Here is a 25810-nt window from a genome sequence, read left to right as displayed (position 1 = left end):
CACACACACACACACACACACACACACACACACCTGCTGAGAAGTGACAGTCCTGCCTCAGCGATCAAAGCAATCATGAGAGGGGTTCCTGTTGTTCTGACCAGGATGTCCTTATTAACACATGAAGGACCAATTTCCCTATTTTTACTAAAGAATATGCTAGGTGGTTTCCATTTTAAACCCAGAAGAAGACTGATTATTATCTCCACCAGGCTGGACAGCCGAAGGCCAGGGGGTTATGTTTTCGCCCCTGCCCATCCGTGTGTGTGTGTGTGTGTGTGTGTGTGTGTGTGTGTGTGTGTGTGTGTGTGTGTGTGTGTGTGTGTGTGTGTGTGTGTGTGTGTGTGTGTGTGTGTGTGTGTGTGTGTGTGTGTGTGTGTGTGTGTGTGTGTCCATCTGTGAACAGCTAATCTCCGGCACCACTGGACCAATTGCCATGCATGCAACTTTGCATGCACACTCCCTGTAGGCCAAGGACGACCCGCTACCCCAAAACCTTTTCTTGGCTCATGAGTCATGCCGCAACTCCCCATTATGCCACAGACAGCCCATAATGGCATTATCAAAACATGAGTTTTGCTACTACTCCTACAGATTTGGTCCAAACCTCATACAAATCAGTACACCATATCTCTGTAGTTATGTGATCAGTTATGATATTCCATTCTGATTGGCAGCAACTGGCTTTTAAAGTTTGCAAGAGGGGCCCGTTTGCACAAAATGCCACAAATAATGAACACAACATCAAATCTGTGTGAAACTTAGCACGCACAACCCCAGTAGGCCAAGGAAGAACCACCACCCCAAAGTGTTCAAATAGGCCTCATGGTGGCGCTATAAGAGGTGGTTTCACGTTTTGGCCTACAATCAAATTATCTTTTGCTGAAATAATTCTTGTTTTCATTTTCATTTCATTGAAATGTTGCTCTTGCTGTTGTACTCTTTATAATAATCATGTGTAATGTCTAATGTCTTCCGTGTGAGCATCTCACCAAGTTACAGTGACTGTGATTCTAACAGCCTTGACCTGTAGAGGGCACTAAAGAGCACAAACTCTTCATTCAGTATTGAAGATGAGAAGTTAGGATATATCCAGGTGCTGGGGCCTCACAGGGGCCCTCAAATAATTATGACACATTTATAGATTCTATTGTTTTATACATTTTTTGTTATGTGGGTTGAACACATGACTACACACAGGCACACACACACACACACACACACACACACACACACACACACACACACACACACACACACACACACAGCGGAGGGAACCAATGATCAGGTTGTGATTCAGTGTCTTACTCAAGCCAGGAGAAAGAGAGAGAGAGAGAGAGAGAGAGAGAGAGAGAGAGAGAGAGAGGGAGAGGGAGAGGGGGGGTGTGCGTGCGTATGTGAGTGTGTACTGATGGATCTAGCGAAACAGTTGCTGCTGATGACCGTCTGAGACAGTAATAGTCTGAGCAAACATCCCCAAACAAACCCTTATCTCAGCGGTGACATTTGGGTTGTACTTTAAGCCTTCATCAGCCAGGGCTCTGCTCTGCTCCACCGCGCCCAGTTCAATGTCATGACATCAGGTGGCCATCTATCTCGCCTCATTACGCCACAGACGGCTTTCATGAGAAGTCTCGCAATGGTAGTCAGAGGGCGTATTGCCCCTGTATGTTTGCTATGAATAATTGATATTGGTTTTGGTAGATTAGAGCGGGTCAGACGCTCTGCGGAAGAAACAGCTGTGCTGACGCTTAATATGTGCGTCTCAGCAGGAGATCAATGGGTTTCTTCTCTCTAATTAGTAACTCTCAGGAGGATAGGCTACCCCTACCTGTACACATCTACCATAGGCTATATGCACAGATTGCTGGGAGCACAACACACACTCGAAACCAGGGGTCTTCAACAGGGGGTCCGGGACCCCTAGGGGGTCATCAGAGTTACTACAGGTGGGCTGCCAAATATTTTACATTAGCCACTTGAACCCTAGTATCCCTATTCTGAGAAGAACTTTAGCCAGAAATAGCAGATCAACAAGCTCACAATGCCTCTATTTTCGTCGAAAAAAGAGGTTTGGTGTAGACTAAGTACAGGGTGAAAGGTCAAGTTCACTAAGTATTGACGGTTTAAGTGGTTAAATGTCTGAAAATACACATTAACTTGAATTGTCAGTGCTCCATAGTGATTGGAGGGAGAGGCAGTGGAGATTGAAGGAAGAGCGAGGGGATTATTGGGGACACACCTGGCCTTCATCTTGCCCTGGTCCAGAGCTTTGATTAGTTCTCTCTAACTCTGCCGGCCTACTGCTCTGCTCATAGACCGAAAATTCCACTGCCGTGCAAGGTCTCCGTCTGTAGTAAAGAATAAACCATTTTGCTACTCACCGAAACAAAGGCAGTTTTGTGTTGTTGAAAGTCTATTCGCCAGGGTGGGAAGCCTCTCAGCACCCCACCTTCTCTGTAAAATACACTTTTTGTGTAAAATAAAATATGTCCGCCAGGCGGAAATGATTGTATTTATTTCACTGCGCCCCCTACAGATCTGGCCAATGCTAATTTATATTGATCAGATCTGTAGAGGGCGCAGGTGAGTAATTAAAATAATTTCAGTCTGGCGGACATGTTTTATTTTCTGCCCAGAAAAGTGCAGAAAATCGTGCAAAAGTGCAAATCATGCAGAGAAGGTGGGGTCCTGAGAGGCTTCCCACCTTGGAGAATAGACTTTCAGCACCACAAAACAGCCTTTGTTTCGGTCAGTAGCGAAATGTTTTGTTTATTTTTTTACTAAAGACGGAGACATCGGCAGTGGAATATTCGGTCTATGAGCAGAGCAGCGCGCCTGGCAGAGCGTTAGAGAGAACTCACTAACGCCCTGGACCAGGGCTAGGCTTCATCCTCTGTCAACCAGCCAAATAAAAGCCTGAGTGAGAAACGCAGCACCTTTTTGCCACTCCTCACACCACATGATGCAACCTTAGCCTGTGTGCCTGTTAGAGTGTTTTTTGTTAAGCAGACTGTATCATAAACTGTTTTGTGTGCAAAATAAAGCAAAGGGAAGCTCAGGGTAGGGTAGGGATGTGCTGCCAATTATTTTACTTCCCCCCTTTTTTAATCTGATTATGTTCAGATAGTGTAGATACGTTTTTTTGTTTGGTCTGGCATAGTCTTTCTTTTTCAGGTGGGGTTTTGTTTTTGTTTGTTGTTTAGGCTTTGGCCTCCCCAAAGACTTGTGCTTTCCCTTTTTTGTTACTTTAACAGTCAGTTGCTGTAACTGTAAGTTTGATATTAGTAATAAATGTACTTTTTCTTAATCTTTGTGGTACTTTAGATATGTTACTCTTTTTCTATCCTCTTTACTGCATAATATCTTAACACAATGATTCAAATTTGAACCATATACTTTGTCGACTGGGGTCCTCCAGAGGTCTGTACTGGGCCCCCGCCTTTTCCCCCCTCTACACCAAATCTCTTCACTGAAACTAGCAGATCTACAAGCTCACAACGCATCTCGTGAGCTTGTAGATGGGCTGTTTTCGGTGAATTGTTTAACTATTAAGACATTCCCAGAATAGGGATACTAGGGTTCACATGGTTAATACATCTGGTTTCTCTGTATCCTACAGTATGTGTTATAAAATAGGTTATTATACAAAATACAGACTGTATTCAATTTGGTTTTATATAAAATAGGTTATTTAAAACAAATAACACGCTTGATAACCTTCACTGAATAAGAACTCTTCCGACACATTGAGGTTTTTATAACTTTAATAGTTTCCGTGTAAATTTCACAAAATACATGGCCACACAGTAGTGACCCTTTTATACAAGATATGAGTGGGTTGGACTGGGGATGACGGGATTGAGTGAAAGCTCGTTACCAAACGTTACAATTAACGGAGTGGCAGTGTCACAGTAACCATCAGAACAGTTTACAAGGTGTTTCACAGATCCACACAGAGTCTCTGCAAAAGCAAATCATAGCAAAACTCTAATAAATAACATATCATATATTTATATATTATATATTCATATACATGCAATTTTCAACATGCAAGGAACTCACAATCGTATACATTGTACTGAAGGCTAAATAAAAGTTGCAACCTATAGCGAGTTCCCGGGGAATGGGCAGGGGGTATACAGTACTTATTTACAGTGCTCTTTCATAGATCTCTGCAGTAATATTAATTTAAATAAATTATCTATCTTTTTGATTGTGGATTTATTTATACACCCTTCATCACAAGAATTAATCTTGTGATGCTGTGCCTTTCTCTCTAGTGCCAATATCAATAAAACCAGGGTTTCACTCCAAAACACCATGAATCCATTTTTTTACAAAGATAGAAAAACTCTTAGGATACTCTTTGTTCAATATTTCAAAAAATAGAACTGGCTAGGTAGTACAACTATAATGGCACTGGTTGATAAGCATATCGCCTCTGAGCAGCACTGACGTCAACACGGTGGATATCTCTATCATTTTGGAGTGAAGCCCTTAAAATAAATAGTGAGCAGTAAGGAGCTTGTATAGCGAGGTAGAGGAGGGAGGAGGTGAGGGAGGCCGTTCACAGGTACACGGACCAGTAAACGACGTTGAAGAAGAGGAAGGTGAAGGGGAACAGTGCGCGGGCGTACAGGTCAACGCGTTTGGCGGCAGAGGGGATGACCGGTTTCGGGGGAGGCGGTTTCTTCTGCTTGGTGTGGGACTTGCCGTGACCGGCGCCGAGGTCAATGGGTTTGCCGTAGCAGTCAAAGTTTGACAGCTCAAAGTCCCGCGGTAGAGAGCCCACGATGCTGAAGTCGTTGGTACGGAGGTCCGACTTGGACGTGCAAACCTTTTTACAACGAGTCTCCCCAACCTGCGGGAGCAGAGAGAAGCGATAGTTACAGTAGTTACAGTGTAAAAAAGCGATAGTTACAGTATAAAAAAGCCAGAGGTGGAAAAAGCACTAAAATGTTTTACTTAAGTAAAAGTATCAATACTGCAATGTAGAAATACTCTGTTACAAGTAAAAGTCCGGAATAAAATATTTACTTGGGTAAAAGTACAAAAGTATTGGTATCAAGATGTACTTAAAGTACCAAAAGTAGAAAGTACTCATTATGCAGAATGTCCCATTTCACAAGTTTTCAAAAAAATATATAAAATGTATTAAAAAAGTAGTGATCTACAAGCTCACAATGCAACGCAATGTGAGCTTGTAGATCGGCTATTTTCAAATGGCCGAAATGTATATAGGGCTGAAGTGGTTACTAAATGTTTTGTAATAATAATCAAATTCTACTAAGTAACTAGTGACTAAAGTTTTCAAATAATTGTAGTGGAGTAAAACTACAATATTTTAGTAAAGTACTGAAAATTGGAAATACTCCACTAAAGTAAAAATACCAAAATCTTGTAGTAAATGTACTTAATTACTTTCCATCACTGAAAAAAGCACTGTTTCATATCAGACAGCCCAGATGAGAAGAAACAAACACGTTACTTCACATGTGCAGACTGTAGCTTTAAATCTGACATACAGTATTCCTCTTTCCAGCAAATGGAAGCTACAGTATCATACATAGCAACAGAGCCAACAGACTCACATTCCTCTCTCTCTCCTTCTCTCACAACAGATGGCTGAGATCAGCTTTTCTGACCAAGAGCCAGAGAGCGGGGCATCAAGTCCACAGAAAGGCTACTGTCTGTTTCTCCTACACTCTCTCCCGCTCAGCTTTCCTACTGTCTGTCTGTCTCTCCTACACTGTCTGTCTCTCAGCTTTCCTACTGTCTGTCTCTCCTACACTGTCTCCCTCTCAGCTTTCCTAATGTAGGGTAATGCAGGGTACCAGTGGTGGAAGAAGTACTGAAATGTTTTACTTAAGTAAAAGTATCAATACCACAATGTAGAAATACTCTGTTACAAGTAATAGTCCGGTGTTCAAAATTTACATGAGTAAGAGTACAAAAGTATTGACATCAAAATGTACTTAAAGTACCAAAAGTAAAAACTCATCAGTAAGTACTCATTACGCAGAAAGTCCCATATCACAAGTTTGTCATGTATACGGTAAAAAAAGCAGATCCACAAGCTTGTAGATTGTCTATTTTCAAATAGCCAAAGTGAATATAGGGCTGAAGTGGTTAATGTATGTTTTATAATAATACTCAAAATCCTCAAAGTTTCAAACTAAAAGTTTTCAAATAAAATAATACTCCGGAAATACTCCGGTAAAGTAAAAACAGTAAAAAAAAAAAAGAAGTAAAAACACCTACTTAAGTACACCACTGCAGGGCATTGATATGCATTTTAATTTGTATTGATGCGTGGGATACTGACATGCAGGGTACTGACGTGCACGGTGCTGATGTGCAGGGTGCTGACGTGCAGCGGCGTCCCCTGGGTGCCGTTGACCGTGTTGTTCTTCGCGTTGGCCGGCGGTGTCTTCCCCTCCGCCTTATCCTTGGCCGCCATCTTGGCCTTCTCGGCCTCTATGCGTTTGGGGCTGTTGAGCATCACCTGGACCACGGCGTACTCCACCAGCGAGGCGAAGCCAAACAGCAGGCAGGCGATCAGCCAGATGTCGATGGCCTTCACGTAGGACACTTTGGGCAACTCGGAGGCCAGAGACGTGCACTCGGAGGACAGAGACAACACCGACAGGATGCCTGGACACAGAAGGAGGGACGGAGGGAGGGAGGGAGAGAGAGAGAAAGCGTGAGAGAGATAGAAGGAGTCACCTTATAAAGTTAGAATTGTATTGGCTGAAGATCATGTTGCGCTCTAAAACAGGGGTTCTCAACCAGCGGTCCTTGAGGGGGTTCCAGGTGGTCCCCAGCTAAATTGGTAACCAAATGGACCCTTATTAGATCTTTAACTCTTGAGAACGTAAAATGAAACCAAATGGACCCTTACGTACATCACGCAGTTAAGTGTCTAGAAACATTATTGTTGTCTGTTTAAAAAAAAGTGTCTATGGAGTACACAGTAGAACAGTGGTTCTCAACCAGTGATCCGGGGACCACCAGTGGTCCTTGAGGGGGTTCCAGGTGGTCCCCAGCTAAATGATGGAGAGTTGGTAATAGATCTTTAACACTTTAACTCTTGAGAACATAAAATAAAACCAAATGGTTTTATTTTATGTTAAATTATGTAAAATGATTGTTAAACAGCTGCATTACTTAATTAAAGAATTGTTATTTTGATCAACGTTGGCCTGTTATCTCTCCTATGGTACCAACATCAATACAGCATGGAATTGCGGACAAAATCTTGTCCAACGGCAGCATATTCTAAATCTTGGGTCTGAGGAGTCTAAATCTCATCAAACGGTGCTCCGTGGCTGAAATGCAGAATAAATAATGGACCTTGATATGAAAAGGGTTGAAAACCACTGCATTAGAAGGAATACAACAGGCCTTTCAAATAATGTATCCGTCCGTGATGTTCTGCGGGGCTGTAAATGAGCTTTTCTCAGAGCTTATTGAAGGGCAGGTTAATTATAAACACAGTCTGTTTTTTTTTCTGAATATAGAAGCCCCTCTGTTTTTGCATAACAAAGGAAGCGGAGGCAGAACAGAGCGCTTCGCCTCCCTGGTTCATGTTGATTGTAGTGTGAACTGAAAGATCCAGTTCATTCCCCGTCCACCCGCCAATCCAACCCAAACTCATGGTGATGTATAATGCCATGCTTGACATCTGTGAAGGACTGCTTATTGTCCAGCCATTGGCTTATGTACTGTAATTTGTTATTGCCCTAGTAACTAATTCATATACAGTATGTCCTACATACTGGCAATAAAGTGAGTTTCCATTTGTTGGAAAGAGGAATAGTTTACACTGTACATAAGTCACATTTCTTGTACAGTACACGCATCTGGTTATGACAATAAAGATCTTACTGATTCTGACTCTGAAGGATAATGACTTGATAACAGGCCTACAACCACCAATACACACATACATATACACACACAGGTACACACTTATACAGTATCCTTGTGGGGACCGCGAAAGCAATTCTTTGCTAAAAATGCAATTTTTACTTATTTGTGTGCCTTTTTTAACGCTAACTCTAACATTAACCCCAGTCCTAACCCTAACCCCTAGATGCCTGATTCTAACACTGGCCCCAACCAGAATCTTGATTGGGGCCAATATTTCTAAGCCATGAAAATGACCCCTTTCCCTCAAGGGGGCCTGAAAAATGTACCGACAAGGACAATTTTGAAAATGATTGCTATCCTTGTGTGGATTTGTGGTCCCAACATGGATCGTAATAGTAAAACGAATAAACACACACACGCCCGCGCGCGCACACACACACACACACACACACACACACACACACACACACACACACACACACACACACACACACACACACACACACACACACACACACACACACACACACAATCCAGCATGACACACAGTGGTCCCAGCTCTTTGGGCGGTGACTGACCTGAAATGACTCCACTGTGAGAACGGAGAACGGAGCTCTCAGGACCAGATGGAGGGATGATGGTGATGATGATGAAGAAAGGGGGCGATAAACAACTGGAGGAGTGGATCGAAGGAGGAGGATGGTGAGTTGAGAGGTGGAGGAGTGGAATGAGACAACAGTGGATGAATCTGATCTGTAAGGTCCAGAGGTGTCTTTTAACACCATGATGGTGTTAAAAGATCTGGTTAGCAGATCAACTGGTCTGGACTGGGACATTATCCCTACAGTTAGAGGAAGTAAAGCAGGGTCTTCAACGTGTTATAGGCCAAGGACCTGAGAGAGAGCTGAGAGAGATGAAGCAGGGACCCCCACTACATATTGTCTTTATGTTAAATGTGTATTTTCAGAGTTTTAACCACTTGAACCTTCAATACTTAATACTTAGTACTTGGTCAGCTCTTTTTGAGCGGTGTAGCCGCTCCTATAAGTGGGGTTGGGTCTTTCCCTGTACTGTGATTGGCTGACTCTATTCACACCCTTTCCGCCGTACCGTGATTGGCTGACTCTATTCAGACCCTTTGCTTTGATTGGCTAGCGAGACGCATGATGAAATAATAACCAATAAATAATAACCTATAAATTTCACCACGCACTTCAAAAAATCCATTTTTTTCTGAAGTGAGCTTCCATCACTGTGATGACCACTGACTGTTGTTTCTAAATAACACCGCTCACTTCACACTGGGTGTGATTTTTTTCCTCTGCGCCAAACCTTGCCAAAAATAGCTTGTAGATCTGCTATTTTTGGCTAATGTTCCCCTCAGAATAGGGATGCTAGGGTTGAAGCGTGAGTGTAAAAAAAAAAAGTCCCCATCACACAAAGATTTGGCGGCCCCCCTGTAGTGACTCTGAGGACCCCCTAGGGGTCCCGGACCCCCCGTTGAAGACCCCTGAAGTAAAGGAACCATTGGGATGTTTTCCTTCAACCAGTTCAACAGTATAAATACAGACGGATGAGTAATTGGGTGTTTCCTGTTCAGGAGAAATGAGAAATGTCTTCTAAATGTCAAAGCTCGGCTTTGGCCCGTCTGCTGTGAATGGCGTTCAATTGAAGAGTTCTATTTTAAAACTTTTAATAAAATCTGACATTTCCAACATGGAGAACTGATTATCCGGTTGTTGTGGAGAGGACATGATTATACTGTATAATATTTTAGAAACTGCCTGCGAACTATAGTCTACCATCCAGAGTGTTAACTAACAGAGCAGAGACTCTGTCTGAGGTGAATCGTGTCTCTATCGCCGCATTTCACCAGTCTCCCTTTCAGCCCAAACCTCCAGAGCTTCTGTCGGTCACCCACTTATACGAGACAGGTCTTAAGAGGAACTTAAGTTCTCTCTATAGGCTCTTTTCACAGCAGCCATATTATGAAGACATTCACAGGTGATACCAATGATACTAATGAAGGCTCTGTTCCATTCCGGTCAAACAGAGTCAGGGTGCTGCTATTGTGCATGTTGGCTCACTGGAAACACTCTGCTACACCAAGTGGCTCTAAAATGTGGTCATGGTTCCTTAAGGGGGTTCCAAATGGCCCCTTACAAGCGTGTAACTCTGAGAGTGTACAAATGGAACCAAATGGAGCCTTACAGGTCCATTTGGTTCCATTTGTACACTCTCAGAGTTATGGGGGTCGTAGAAATTGAAAAATCTGAGAACCACTGTGCTGCACTAAATGGAACAGAGCCTTCATTAGTATCATTGGTAACACCTGTGAATGTCTTCACAATATGGCTGCTGGGCATAGAGCCTATTCTACATGTCGGTCTGTCGGTATGTATATTGTGGAGTATCACTCTGGGCCCGAACCTCTCAACTCGCCCACTAGGGGGAGCAGAGGCTTGGGGCGAGACGAACAGCACCATGGACAGCTCATAGCCCTGGGTCAGCTGATCGATGTAAATTGCATCGCGATACACATGTTAAATCAGTGGGAGGGACATTGTTACACCTGGGAAGGCCGATTGGACCACCTGCTGGGGGGGGGGGGGGGGGGTGGGGGGGGCGATGATGTCGGGAGCTACACATTCCCCATTGAAATGCCAGGTTGAGACTAAAAATGTCTCTAGTTTGCAGAGACAGCCACAGGCTCTCTCCTGTGTACTGACATCTATTCAGTGTTTTTTCCATAGGCAATGTAGCTTGAGAGTAAAACTGGAAATACCCTGATCCGGAAAGAAGTTGTGTTAAAACCCAACTTCCCCTGCCCACCTTCGTTAAACTTTCCCCTCAATAGACTGTCGTGACTTGCACCTTAAACATGACTCAGTGTGCCAGTCTGTAATCTACACACACAAGCACACACACACACACACACACACACACACACACACACACACACACACACACACACACACACACACACACACACACACACACACACACACACACACACACACATTATGAAATCATAGTCTGTAATCTAAAACAGTATAGAATGATGGTCTGTAATCTACGGCAATATAGAATGCTAGTTTGTAATCCAAAACACTATAGAATGATGGTCTGTAGTCTACAGCTGTATAGAATGATAGTCTGTAATCTACAGTGGTACAGAATGATAGTCTGTAATCTACAGCTCTATAGAATGATAATCTGTAATCTACAGTGGTACAGAATGATAGTCTGTAATCTACAGTGGTACAGAATGATAGTCTGTAATCTACAGCTCTATAGAATGATAGTCTGTAATCTACAGTGGTACAGAATGATAGTCTGTAATCTACAGTGGTACAGAATGATAGTCTGTAATCTACAGTGGTACAGAATGATAGTCTGTAATCTACAGTGGTGCAGAATGATAGTCTGTAATCTACAGTGGTACAGAATGATAGTCTGTAATCTACAGTGGTACAGAATGATAGTCTGTAATCTACAGTGGTACAGAATGATAGTCTGTAATCTACAGTGGTACAGAATGATAGTCTGTAATCTACAGTGGTATAGAATGATAGTCTGTAATCTACAGTGGTACAGAATGATAGTCTGTAATCTACAGTGGTACAGAATGATAGTCTGTAATCTACAGTGGTGCAGAATGATAGTCTGTAATCTACAGCTCTATAGAATGATAGTCTGTAATCTACAGTGGTACAGAATGATAGTCTGTAATCTACAGTGGTACAGAATGATAGTCTGTAATCTACAGTGGTGCAGAATGATAGTCTGTAATCTACAGCTCTATAGAATGATAGTCTGTAATCTACAGTGGTGCAGAATGATAGTCTGTAATCTACAGCTCTATAGAATGATAGTCTGTAATCTACAGTGGTGCAGAATGATAGTCTGTAATCTAAAACTGTACAGAATGATAGTCTGTAGTCTACCGCTGTATAGAATCATAGTCTGTAAACTAAAGCTGTACAGAATGATATAGCACAGATGAAACGACATCAGACATGGCACCACGCTCGACAGCTCGTGTGTCCCCCATGTTGTCATAGTGATGGATGATGTCACTGAGGTGGTGATTGGGTCCATGATGTCAGTGACCCTTGGAGAAATACAAGTCTTGTGAAACGACATCTATGTTTGCTACAGCAAAGACCTTTATCTCTGCGTAACTGTGATGGAAAGTCCACACTCTCACACAGACCCCTCTAAACATCCAATCGGGTTTCTGTGAAGGTGCCCAGGCACATTCCACTGAATAAATGTTGAACTTACGGAGAGAAGTAAAAAAAAAAAAAAAACATAAAAATAAGGTTTGGTGTTTTCTCAAAGGGAATTTCTACCAAAGGCTACCGGTGCAAACGGCATAAAGTAGGAGCCAGTTCCCACCAGGCCCTGAGGTTTGATAAATGTCAGTGGAATTTGAAGGGATGGATTACGTAATGAGAATCGATGTGACTCAGGACCAAAGGATCACTGACTCGATTCATAACCTCTAAGGCTGTCAAATAAATAATTGAGCCCTGAATAATCGTCGACTTTGAGGGGAGTATTCGATTAGTGGGTGTGGCTAACGCTCCATGTTTTATCAATTCAACCAAAGCAGTATGCACTGACGGTCTTTGATACACTGCTCCGCGCAGCCTATGTTGAGTCTAAAACACTCCTGTCAGACTGTTGCATGACACAGACAGTGAGGCACAAAGAGTCCAGCTCCATCTTGCCTCCCAGTGCAACGAATCTGCCAGCTGGAATTGCCGAACCAAGGAAGTGACCTATCCTTCCTCTCCTTCTTTACCTACCCTTGATTGTTTGGAGATGAGTTCAATCAGGGTATTGGAGGCACCTGGCTGGTTCCCGTCCCTATGTTGAGCCATCTGCTGTAGTCTAAAGCCAAGCAGAACTAAAGGCTGATTTCAAGGTATGTTGTTGAAGACATGCTTCCTATATTTACTAGTTTCCATCGTAGTGACTAGTGAGCTACAATAGATGAAAGCTGAGAGTTGTCGTCTTGTGCCGCAGACACATGAAAACAACAAAGAATTTATAAAAGTAACTTTTATAAGGCATTATAGTGAAGAGCAGTAGACAGGAAACGGGGAGAGAGAGATGTGGAGTGACACGCAGCAAAGGCCGTTGGGATTGGGACCGGTGACGTGCTGTGTGTGTGTGTGTGTTTCTAGTAATGTAACTAAATTACCTTTTGAGAGCAGCAACTAATAATAGTTACTAATTCAAATGAACCTGCCCAACACTGGCGAGGAAGAAATGGTTGAAAATGGGTGAAGTGGTCCTTTATTTCTATTTTCTATTATTTGTTATGGTCCCAGATACAGTCGACAACATTTGGTAAATGTCAGTGGCAGTTAAAGGACTGAACCAATAAATAATTATAATGACTCATTCCTAAAGTGAGTAAGTGAGAAATGAGGTAACGGCAACAACATGGCTGCTCTCATCCAGGTATCCACACAATGCAAACACTGCTCACCCATGTTACAGTAAACAGGACAGGACATAAATCTTAAGAACCGAACAGATCAATACCCAGTGGCACCCGGGCAGCGCTGGCATCGGGGTTGATCCAGAATGACAGCCAGGACAGAACCACGATGAGGAGGGTGGGCGCGTACACACCCATCATGTAGAAGCCCACCTGTCTCCTCAGGGTGAAGATCACCTCCACACAGGTATAGTAACCTGCAGACACAGAATGGGTGCAGTTAAACACAGAAACAAGATAGGAGACGCACACGCACACGCACGCACGCGCACGCACACGCGCACGCACACGCACACTCACTCACAGAGTTTAAGTGCTCGTGAACTGAAGGCCAGTGCTCCATTAGCAGTAGTTGGACAAATAGTGCCAGGAAAAGTACACAATACGAGGTGTGCATGGTCTCTCCATCATCCTCTGTGGCGGTGCGTTTGGAGGGTCCTATGGGAGCTAATGTTTAACTAGCCCAAGGTGGCTGTGGCTGAACTCCGTGCAGCGTTATAAGGGATGTCTGTGTGGCAGAGCGGGCTCCAATCAGCCATCGCACAAAGGTGATCTTTGTGTCGGGATGGGTTTCTATGGCAACCCGTTAAAAGGCTGCCCCGATGCCAGCTGTGCCCCCCCAACCATCACACACACACACACACACACACACACACACACACACACACACACACACACACACACACACACACACACACACACACACACACACACATTCCTAGGGGCGGGCACGCTGAGATCACACAAGCTCTGTTGTTCATACATTTAGGTACAACAGGTACTGAACTAGGGCTGCAATCATCGATTACTTTGTCAGTGATTATTCTACCGATTTTTTTGATTTGTTTGTTTGTTGACATTTTTATATATCAAGGAGTTGAGACGCAGAAATTCGAATAGATTTTTATAATCAACTAATCATTTGTAACATTTATAACACGGCATAGGAGAGAGGGACACAGCATATAGGAGAGACAGACAGTGGGAAAGCTGGGACGTACAGTAGATGGAATAGGAGAGACAAACAGTAGGAAAGCTGAGAGGATAGGAGAGACAGTAGAACTCCCGCAGGATGTTTTTCTCTGAGGATCTCACCTGTTCCAGCGTAGAATTTGGTGCAGTTCCCATAATCAATGTCCTCTTGTTTGATGTCAAACTGGGGCAGAGCGATCTGTTCCATTTGCACCGGGTCTCCAACCTGCCACATAAACTGCAGGTCGTCCGTGGTATATCCAACTGACACACACACACACACACACACACACGCACGCACACACACACACACACACACACACACACACACACACACACACACACACACACACACACACACACACACACACACACACACACACACACACACAGGATTGCATTAAAAAAAACATTACTGTAAGCTGTATTTCCTGCTTATTAATATGTGGGCCATGCTGTGACTGGATGTGTTTACTGATGACACTCACAGCTTTCCAACTGCATCTTGCAGCGCTGTGTATCCATGGGGAACAGAGCGAGGTCCAGAGGGCAGGACAGAGTGACAGACAACCTGGAGAGAGACAAGATAAGACCAAAGTGTGTTCATGAATGGTAAAGGCTAAACAGAGAGAGAGAGAGGGACAGAGAATGCAAAAAAAAACTTTGAAAAGAACAGCAAAATTGCTGCCTTCAATCCAAGCTAGAATGACTCACAATACAAATAATGAGTTGCCATAGTTTTTTCCCAGACACAAAACTCTCTTCCTATTTATATTTTCAGCATTTCCCCTCACTAGGAGCACTGTGCACCTGCATGCAAAACCCTCCTACTCTGTGCTGTCAGACATTCATTCTTCATGATGGGCTTTTGTTTGTAGGTGAGTGAAGTTCTCTACATAACAATTGTGAAGTCATTTCAAACCCAGTCACATGTTTGAGGAAGATTCTAACCTGAAAAGGCATTAAAGGAGTATTTCACCCCCAAAATAACTTTCTTTAATCAGTTACTCACCCCATGAAGCCTTAAATACATAAATGCAACAAAAAACTAGGAAAATACTTGATGAATTGATGTTAATGGTGGTGGGTAACAGTCTCCCTCTAATGATGTGTCTTCTAGTACATAGTGATCACTGCAACCTTTAGCATAGTGCACAGCAGCAGCTTCCTGTTGAGTAAGGGAGGAACAGCTGGTACATGCTGTTATTAATATTATCTATTATATTGCAGTATGTTTTCTGTTGTTTTTATCAGTGTCTGCTGGCTTCCTTGTTTGCGGAAAAACAGCAAAAACATTGGCAGGAAATCCAATTTAAAATCTGCTTTTTGTTTCAAATCCGCAGAGCAATCTGGATAATGACACGGCTTCCAGTTCTCGCAGAGGCATGGAGACGTTCGACAGCAATCTCTATTTGTAAGGACATTACCTGCCAATGTAAACCCTGTTATGGCAGAAAAATCTCTGCCTGATGTAGGTCTGACTCTAATAAATGTTTCAAGTGCAAGTATAGAATTTGAAGGTGTCTCTTCTTCAGTATACTGTCATCTTCATCTTCTAACAGCAATGTGTAAGGACATTGCCTTCCAATGCAAACCATACAGCAGCAGAAATCACTGTGACAGTTCTGATAAGTGCAAATTGAAAGAAATGGTCAACGATGAGCCATGGAGCTATGGAAAAATCGTTCAGGAGGCGAATTACCGCAGCAGAGTAACTTTTTCCATAACTGCTTGGAATTGATTAGTGAGGGGCCGTAACTTAGTGGGCAGAGACGCCGTGGGGTAATCGGAAGATTCGCCTCCCAGCCCTGATCTGTGTGTTGAATTGTCCGTACTGCCAGTGTGGAAAAAGTACTCACATTTTTTATAGTAAGAGTATCAATACTGCAATGTAGAAGTAAAAGTTCTGAGTTAAAAATGTACTTGAGTAAAAGTACAAAAGTATTGGTATCAAAATGTACTTCAAGTACCAAAAGTAGAAAGTACTACAGGATGTCCCATTTCACAAGTTTTGTCTAAAAATCTTTTGAAAATAGCAGATCTACAATCTCCCAATGCGTCGCATCGCAACGCTTGTAGATTGGCTATTTTCAAATGGCCGAAATGTATACAGTACTTGAGTAAATGTACTTAGTTACTTTACACCACTGCATACTGCAACCCCCCGAGCACTAAAACCATGTGTCAGGCACTACTGTATATCAGCTGAATTTCCCCCACAGGACAATTAAGGATAGGTCATGGGGTCACTAAAATAATTACGATTCATCTTCCAGGGAGCAATAATGTGCTCAGCAAGTTTCATGGCAATTGGCCCATTCGATTTTCAGATAACTTTGTCCTAATGGTGGTGCTAGAGGAAAGACCATTGGGTCAACAACAGCATGAAGGTGCACGCAAATTACATGACTCTAGTTGTGTGCAGGTGGAAATCCTGGCCTAATGGTGGCACTAGCAGAAATGAAAGTAGGAGACAAGTCACCATGAAGGTTCACAGAAAATTCAATAGCAATCCAGCCAGGCCGACCAACATCCTTAAGGCCCAAATTCACATTGAATTTGAATTTTAAATGTGTGTCTTTAGCTAGCAAGTGGCGGTGATCTATACCACCACTAGCTAGCTAAAGACGCGCGAGCACACACACACACACACACACACACACACACACACACACACACACACACACACACACACACACACACACACACACACACACCTGTCTCACCTCATACTGACGAGGACGTCTCCGTTGCGAAAGATGAACAGTAGAATGTTTTCCTGCGTGACATCGTGAAAGTTGGCACTCTTCTCGTTGGCGAAAAAGAGGTCTGGCTTCCAGAGACATTTGAACATGGAGGGGTCAACCGTGAGCGAGTCAGACTTGTAGTCCTGCGGCAGCCTCAGCCTGGGGTCGTTCCAGCGCTGTCGTAGGAAGATGTTGACCCTGTAATCCTGTCAGGTTGAACCAGACGGAAACAAGAAGAAATCAGTTGAAGATTAGCATGGATGTGAGCACAGTATAGCTTTTGTATTCACTGGTTTTGTACAGTAGGTTTTATGGTCATGTTCTTACTGGGAATAAGTTAAAATACCCCTCATGTGGCTTTAAAGGACAAGACCACTTTGGTAGAGGTTTGGGTTGTGTATTTACCTTGCCATGATGTAACTCCAAAGGTGGACAAGAAATTAAAAATAATTGCTCCATTGATTAGAAATTGATGATTCAAAATATGCTCCTCATTGACTTACATTGTACGGTAAAACAGCTCTCAAAGTCACTCTTTTAGCACCTAAACAAACGCAAACAAAGTTGATTCAGACAATATAGAACATCACCAAACCCAGTACTGTTTTTTTTATATAAAAATGTTAACTTCCTGTTGATTTTGCAATTTTTATCAAGAAGACAACCCGGACTGGATTCGCGGATCCGGATCTTCAAATAGTAAAATCATCAGGAAGTTAAATGTTTTATTAAAAGAACAAACAGTACTGGGTTTGGTGATGTTCTATATTGTCTGAATCAGCTTTGTTCGTGTTCGTTTACGTGCTAAAAGAGTGACTTTGAGAGCTGTTTTACCATACAATGTAAGTCAATGAGGAGCACATTTAGAATTATCAATTTCTAAACAATGGAGCAATTATTTCTTATTTCTTGTCCACCTTTGGAGTTACATCATGGCAAGGTAAATACACAACCCAAACCTCTACCAAAGTTGTCTTACCCTTTAAGACAGTGGTTGGTTCTCAAACATTTTCATGTCAAGCACCCCATATGAAAAGATTTTGTGCCAGTTACCCCATAAGATAAGATTTGCCAAGATTTTTTCAAGATTTTTCAAAAATAGAAGACCTACAGGCTCATAAGATATTGTGATATTACTTCAGCTCAGCTATTTTTTATTAGCCGAAAAATTCAATAAACCGTTCCTTATTTTGCTGAGGGGCTGGGGCTACTTTGAGAACAAGTGGTCTGATATGAATGTATGACCGAAAAGAAGATAAAAAATACTTAAGAGGACACACAGCTTTTGGAGTGGAGGATAAGGATTGTTATGCCATTTAAAAGTCCTGTCTTCTTATACCAACAAAGGTAAAGGGAAGATAAGTCAATGCTGAACCGTGGCTCTTGCTGACAGCTGTTGATGCAGATGGGAGCATAAAAAAGCTTGTAAAGATGTCCAATATATTGCATAAGGTTTTAACATCCCCATACAGAGATTCTGCAGCAGCAGAGAAATGCTCCTGATGTTTGTATTTTCGAATGGAATGACAGGCGGGGGAATGTTATGGAAGTTAAATAGATAAAGTCTCATTATAATGCTAGAGCAGCTTTGGGGCTGCTGCTGGTGGGAATAGATCACTCAGCAAGGCTTTAGGCCATTTTGTCGTGCATGTTTTGATGAGATGCGCCAGGCTGTTCTGGGACCAGGTGTTTGGGCTGTTAATGCTCAGGGCCAAGATGGATGACGTGTCAAATAAAATACATCCAAGTGTGTGTCTCTGTGTGTGTTTGTGTGTGTGTGCGTGTGCGTGTGCGTGTGCGTGTGCGTGTGCGTGTGCGTGTGCGTGTGCGTGTGTGTGTGTGTGTGTGTGCGTGCGTGCGTGCGTGCGTGCGTGCCTGCCTGCCTGCCTGCCTGCCTGCCTGCCTTGCGTGTGAGTGTGTTTGAGTTTACTGTGTGTGTGTGTGTGTGTGTGTGTGTGTGTGTGTGTGTGTGTGTGTGTGTGTGTGTGTGTGTGTGTGTGTGTGTGTGTGTGTGTGTGTGTGTTTGAAGCGTGTGTTTTCAAAAACTGTCTGATGAGACTATTGTTCCACTGAATCAATGGAATAGGTGCTGACTCAGACCAGAGCTGGTGTGTGTGTGTGTGTGTGTGTGTGTGTGTGTGTGTGTGTGTGTGTGTGTGTACTGACAGCATGTTAAGCAGAGGAATGGACTTGAGCATTCTGTCCCCAGTATCAAAAATAATCATGGAGAAGCAGCGTTCAGTTCAGACTAATAATATAATTAGTCTGGAATCTCTGTATGGAACCTGCATTTCCAAGGGTTGGTTAATAAAAATAGGCCTCTCTTGATAAACCCGCCCCATATTTGCATACCGGGCCCTGACTGGTGCCCCACAACTTCGGGGGGCAGCTAAATCCAATCACAACCAAGCGTCGCCAGACTTAACTTACTACCGTTCAGGTACCACATATCTTGCTGCTGCCTTTTACAGACATTTTTTGTGCTGCACTGTTTATTCTCATATTTGCTTCTGTTTTATTTTATGTTCTATTCTCTCAACTCTTTTATAACTGTTTTTATCCTTCGGAGCCATGAAATGGATATGAACTGTTACTGCTGTATGCTGAACAGAAACAGACATAGAAAGGCAGAATTTGAACATGTTTTCTATCAGCTATAAAGTGTAGGCTAATCATGGAAAATAAACTGCATCTCATTTTCTCTCCCACTCTCTCTTCTTACCACTCTCATCTCCGCACAAAGCAGCAAAGAAGCAAAGTAGCGGCAACTTTTCAACTGTTTTCTTATTGTCTCCGCTAGGAGGTGACATTGTATTATGTGCAGTGTTGGGACTAAGGCATTACAAAGTAACGCGTTACTGCAACACACAACTACCTTTTGTGGTAACTAGTAGTGTAACTAGTTGCTTTTTCAAGTGATGCCATTACAGTTACTGAAGTTTAAAGGCTCATTACTCATCACTTTGTGAAAATAGACGACGACTTCATAGGATGAAAGGGTTATTATGATCTCACTTCTACTCTCACACTAGCCTCATCTGTGACCTAGCCTGGCATGGCCAGACGTGTAGATATTAGTCTGGAACATCGGTGTGGAAGATTCATTTCCAGGGGGGCGGTTACCAACAGATTCAAACGTCACACCAAAACATGTCCCACTTTGAATAGTGGGCTCTGATTGGTCACCCACAACTCTGGGATGAGCGAAATGTAATTCAAACCGGGGACCAGTGTTGTCCAATGTAAAACTGGAGTCACTTCCTGACTTGCCTACGTCATTAAAATACGACTCAAATAGGAGGCCAGACTGATAAGCATTCGGCTGAAAAATCAGCCGAACGTAGTGAATCAGGCTGGATCCCAGGCTAATAGTGAGCTACAATGCATGAAAGTTCAGAGTTGTTGTCTTGTGCCACAGCAACATGAAAATGTTTACATTAATATTGAAGTGCTTTACTGAGCACGAAAATTATTTACCTTTTTTTGTACCGTGGCTGTCAATAAGTATAATAAATAAAATGGTCAATCATTTAAAATTAGTCTTTTGTTTTTTTAATCATTACGTTCATTCTCATATGGATACGAACACCACCTTGCAATGACCACCTCTCCATTGTAAAGCACTTTTAAGCTAAGGCGGTGCTCTTTTATCTCTCTCTACAGTTCGACAGCCCATCCATTTCTGAAAACCAGACAATGAAATATACCTTCTCCTTGGCTAGCTATCAAACTGCCATTACGGCAGTCGATTGGCGGGGAGATTTAGCGCAGTGAGCGAGCGCTCGCGGTAATCAAACGGCGGCTATTAAACACAGCTTAGATTTAATTCACAGCGCAACGTCAAATTGGTCATCTTTCTGTGCGGCCGCGCTCGATAAAGTGCAGTTAGTGACGCGCTAACGGCGGCGGAGCAGGATTGTGCTCAGGCTGTCTGAGGTGTAAATGACCGGCCTGGCTGTTCTGAGATCAGACATCCTGCTGGGTGATGAATTGAAGTGGCAAGGTGGCCAGCTGTCTCTCTATCACTCGTTCCCCCCTCTTTCACACTCTCTCTGTCGCTCGTCAGAGTGAGCGAGTAGAGAGAGGAGGATCTAATCTGAGGCGGTTCATCTCTTTCTATCAACCCCCCCCCCCTCTCTCTCTCTCTCTCTCCATCTCTCTCTCCCTCTCTTTCCCTAGGGAGGAGTTTGTTCCTCTCTTTCATACAGTACATACACATGCACATGCATGCGCACGCACAAACACACGCGTGTGCGCACACACACACACACACACACACACACACACACACACACACACACACACACACACACACACACACACACACACACACAAACACAGCCCTTTCTCACTTTGTCTCTCTCTCAACCTCCCCTCCTGCTGTCTTCATGTCTCTGTTCTCACACCCTTTCATCCCCCCCTCCATAGACACACACACAAACACACGCACGCACGCACGCACGCACGCACCTATCTTCGTCCCGCTAATTCTGCTCTTCTTTCTCATTAAATAATTATGTTGTTTGTATTGTCAGTATTGCTCCACATCTCTCTGGGCAGTCCTGGAGTTAAGTGGACCGCCTGCTGGTATCAGGGATCTACAGCATGGCATGTCTGCTAATCTCAGGTCAGAGAACAGCAGACATCCAGCATCCTCCAGGATCAGGATCTTTGTTGTTGTAAAGCAGCTGCTCTGACTTGATCTCTTTTATAATTTTGGATTTGTACGCTAGTTGAACTCCAGCTCCCCCAAACCCCATAGAATATGCATAATAATATATATATGAGAGAGAGAGAGAGATTAACCCATTCAATCCGGGAACGCAATGCATACTGTGTAATTTTAGATTTTTTTTTAGCTATAACTATTATTTTATACTTTGGGCTATTCAAAAATAGATCTACAAGCTCATTGCCACGCTACAAGCTTGTAGATCTGCTTTTATTTTTGTTTTAATTATCGTGAAAATGTATATGTTTTTTAAAGCTAACATTTTTCACACAAATCTTTGCTTCTGGGGATTCTACAAATGTCTTCTAAATCCTTGAACAGTTGAAAAAAACGTATGTTGCTATAATGTCAGTGGTTCTCAAACTTTTTCATGTCAAGGACCACCCAAAATGATATGTATTTGTCCGTATTTGACCCCCCCATCTCAAAATATTTTGTTCCAGGGACCCCCAGAAGCAAAGATTTGAGTTAAAAGTGCATATATATTCAAAGATTTGCACACATTTTCACTATTTATTTTTCAAAAATAGCAGATCTACAAGCTCATTGCGCGGCACTCGGTGCCGAGTGCCGCGCTTGTAGAGCTTGTAGATCTGCTATTTTTTTAATAGCCAAAGAAATCTTAAGTGACACAGATGCGTTGCCGGATTGAATGGGTTAAACAAAATGAGCTTTAGAAAAAAGCAAAACAGTACAGCCTTGGTAGCTCATTAGCAAGTTTCCAGAACGTTCTCCTTAACGTTCCCTAAGTGAGCCACGGTCGACCCAGTTCTGTCCTTGGGTCTAATCTATTCATTAGCATTCAAACAGCAGCATCTTTATCAGCAATTAGGCCATCTGATAAATGGGGCTTGAAGACCTCCAGTCTTCACATTAATTCACCACTAAATAGTCTCATACAATACTGAGCACTAATAACTAGATTACTGCACAAACTCTGCATGAGCGAGTTTTGTCATCGCGCAAACCTCAAACCTTTGGCTGATTAAATTAGTTGAATTAGGGATCATATCAGTACTGAACTGAGTAATGACATAGGCTGGTGTCTTACCATCGTTGTCTCCTGGATGGAGCCAAAGCTGTTGATAAAAATATTCACTCTGTCTTCTACTGGGATTCCTGGAAAGAAGAAAATAGTATAAGAGGTTGTCTTCAAGCAGTGATCCTAAACCTGTGGGCCGACAGACCCAAACGTTATTGGTCACAACAGGTCCTTCTCCTATGTGGGTTGAACAACCTTAATGGAGCAATTTTGTGCATTATTCTAAATATTATCATATTAAAATATATCTATATTTGATACTTGAAGAAGTATGAAATGTAATGCAAGTTTAATGCACGCACAGGGAATGACAGTCAAATGTTTAAGTTAGCGTATTCATGAGAAAGAGGATTTAACAATATCGCTACATTATCTTCAAAATGATAAATAAACACCAGTTTAACCATAATGGCTTGTTTAGATTAGATTAGATTGCTGTCAACTGAACTGAGAAATTATTATGCCATTTAAAAGTCCTGTCTTCTTATACCAAGGTAAAGGGAAAATAAGTCAATGCTGAACCTGAATTTCAGTTCTTAATATTATAATATAATATAATATTAATTAATTAATATTAATATAATATTGGCTGAATCTTGATTATATTCAATTATTATTATTATTTGTATTATTTGTATTATTATTATTATTGTTGGCCAATCAGGGAAGCAGATGCATACAGTACAATATACAACCGGTATTGCATAAACGGATGGGGAATGCATTGCATTCCCAACTTACACCGCACCCAATTTACACCGTTCCCAACTTGCACCGTTCCCAAATTACGTCTTTTGGGAGACGCCCGGCCAGAGCTAATATGTAAATACAATAAGCTTCTTAACTTTAAATATCTTCAAAGGATATACTATACACCTGAAAGAATCAGTCATAAAAAAGAGTAATTTCCACTCTGCCCTGAATGTAAAATTGAGATAGGTGATTTGATACACATGACCTGGGCGTGCCCAAAACTGGCATCTTGGTGGTTGGAAATATTGAGTATTCTTAAGGAGATTCTTTGTATGGATCTCCATCCATAGCTCTGCTGGGAGATTTCAGTGGTTTGAGTTTTACCTCATCAAGAGTAGCAAACTTCTTTGGTACAGCTATGACAGCAGCAAAAAAAACGCACTGCATTAAAATGGATAAGGGGGGAGCCACCTAGTATATCAGATTGGATTAATGAGCTTAGTTCATGTATGCCACTTAAAAAGATCACATACAATTTGAAAGGTAACCCTCAACTATTTTGGCAGCCATGGGTTGAATACTCAGAGACTAGATAAATTAAAATAAGACATGCAGGATTTTAGGTTCACCGCATCTGTATACATCATCTGTATATATCATACTGTATAAATATTAAATATAACTATTATGCTAGACTGCAATATACTTGTTCGATTTGCTGTTATTTATTAGTTTTTCTATTTTTTTAATGTTTTTTTGCCTTTTGTTTATGTTATTTTTGTTCTCTTGTCTGTCTTTTGCCTTTTGTATTGTTTCTTTTCTTTTTCTGTATCTCACTTTGGTCACTCAGATATATAATGTATCAATCCTTAGTTGTCTATATATAAACGTGGACTGTAGACGCTACTGAATGTAAAGCTGATCATCGACTCTAAATGCCAACGGAAAAGGTCCATAAAAATAATTGCACAGAAAAATAAAACCTAAAGTGGGTTGGGTGAGGTCGGAACCCAATTAAAGTGATACTGAGAACCATACGACTAACTTTAATGACTTTAATGATTCCTGATAACCCATAAGTTACAAAGCACAATCACCATCCATGCAGCACCCCTGGTGTTGCTTCAAAACATTATCCTGTAAAAGCAGCTCATAGTTTAATGGGCCCCAGGCTCTAGTGATGTCCAAGGAACATCTTTGGATGTAATTTGGGAGATTATAACTGTGATGTTAATGCATGGCAGTGGCTTTCATCTTACCCTGATATGAAGAGCAGATGTTTGGCTGCTGGTACCTAGCAGGGCAGTCAGCCACAAGCTGGTTCTACACAAAACCACATCAAACACCAAATCTTGGACTGGAACCCAGTCTGCTTCCAGGGGATGGAGAAAGTCACAGGGTCTACCTTGTGCTGCTATGACCATCAGACAGGCTTAGTGCCCTGTGTCGAAGGTCTGTTTTAGCTGTAGTCTAGCTGTGCTAAAACAGACAGGCTTAGTGCCCTGTGTTAAGGTCTGTTTTAGCTGTTGTCTAGCTGTGCTAAACAGATCCACGTGGGAAACACTGTCACAGCTAGTTAGGATACTGGAATGTTTAACTTCCTGTTTATTTAATTAAATAATTGTATTGTAATAACATATTATCTTAAATCAATTCCTGTTATATAGATAATATACAATATACAATTCTACATGTGGTTGCCTTTTACCTGTGCTAGATCACATTAACCATTTGTGGCACCCTATTGTTTTAATTGATATTTTTTACAGATCTACAATGTACGCAATTTCCAACTTTGAAACTCGGGTGGTCCAAATAAAGTCCATCATTTTGCGGGATTTCATTTCAGTCAAGGTAACTACTGTATGGACAGCTAAAGCGCAACAATATTAGGCACACCGGTGTGCACGGCCTCCCCACATTATAACTAATAACTTGTTCTTCAAGTGGGCAAAAGGCAGCAGAACTTTCACTGTACCAGTGGTGAGTAGACCAACCGACCCAATTCCACAGTCTGTAAATAAATGTTGTTCATGAAGTACTATTTCCTGATTGAAAGAAACGTTTCACAGCCTCTGCATAACCAGAGGATGCATAACCATTGGCTACCAGGCAGGTAACATTTTAAAAAGAGCGTCAAAAAGTTATTCATGTCCAATAATATGCGTCTCCCCTGACTGGCAAAATAGTGCCACCTACTGCTGATTTCATGAACCATAATAATTGCATAATAT

The 25810-nt window shown here is 42.2% G+C and overlaps 1 protein-coding gene across 1 annotated transcript in view; it reads right to left on the bottom strand.

Moving 5' to 3' along the window:
- Window positions 1-4550: 4550 nt before the first annotated feature.
- The window catches only part of glrbb (glycine receptor, beta b), a 32070-nt gene continuing 10810 nt past the window's right edge, over window positions 4551-25810 (bottom strand). Inside the window, exons 4-10 of the mRNA XM_084041240.1 lie at window positions 22893-22960; window positions 17089-17315; window positions 14851-14933; window positions 14486-14626; window positions 13435-13587; window positions 6344-6657; window positions 4551-4864 (exon numbers count right to left, since the gene is read on the bottom strand). Of these exons, the coding sequence (XP_083897366.1) occupies window positions 4571-4864; window positions 6344-6657; window positions 13435-13587; window positions 14486-14626; window positions 14851-14933; window positions 17089-17315; window positions 22893-22960 (1280 nt within the window). The 3' untranslated portion in view covers window positions 4551-4570. The remainder of the gene's footprint in view (window positions 4865-6343; window positions 6658-13434; window positions 13588-14485; window positions 14627-14850; window positions 14934-17088; window positions 17316-22892; window positions 22961-25810) is intronic.

The sequence above is a fragment of the Gymnoscopelus microlampas genome (assembly GCF_963454915.1).
Source record: "Gymnoscopelus microlampas genome assembly, chromosome: 18".
Taxonomy (NCBI): Eukaryota; Metazoa; Chordata; class Actinopteri; order Myctophiformes; family Myctophidae; genus Gymnoscopelus; species Gymnoscopelus microlampas.
The sequence above is the reverse complement of the archived record's forward strand: the minus strand, read 5'-3'. Positions and strand labels throughout refer to the sequence as shown.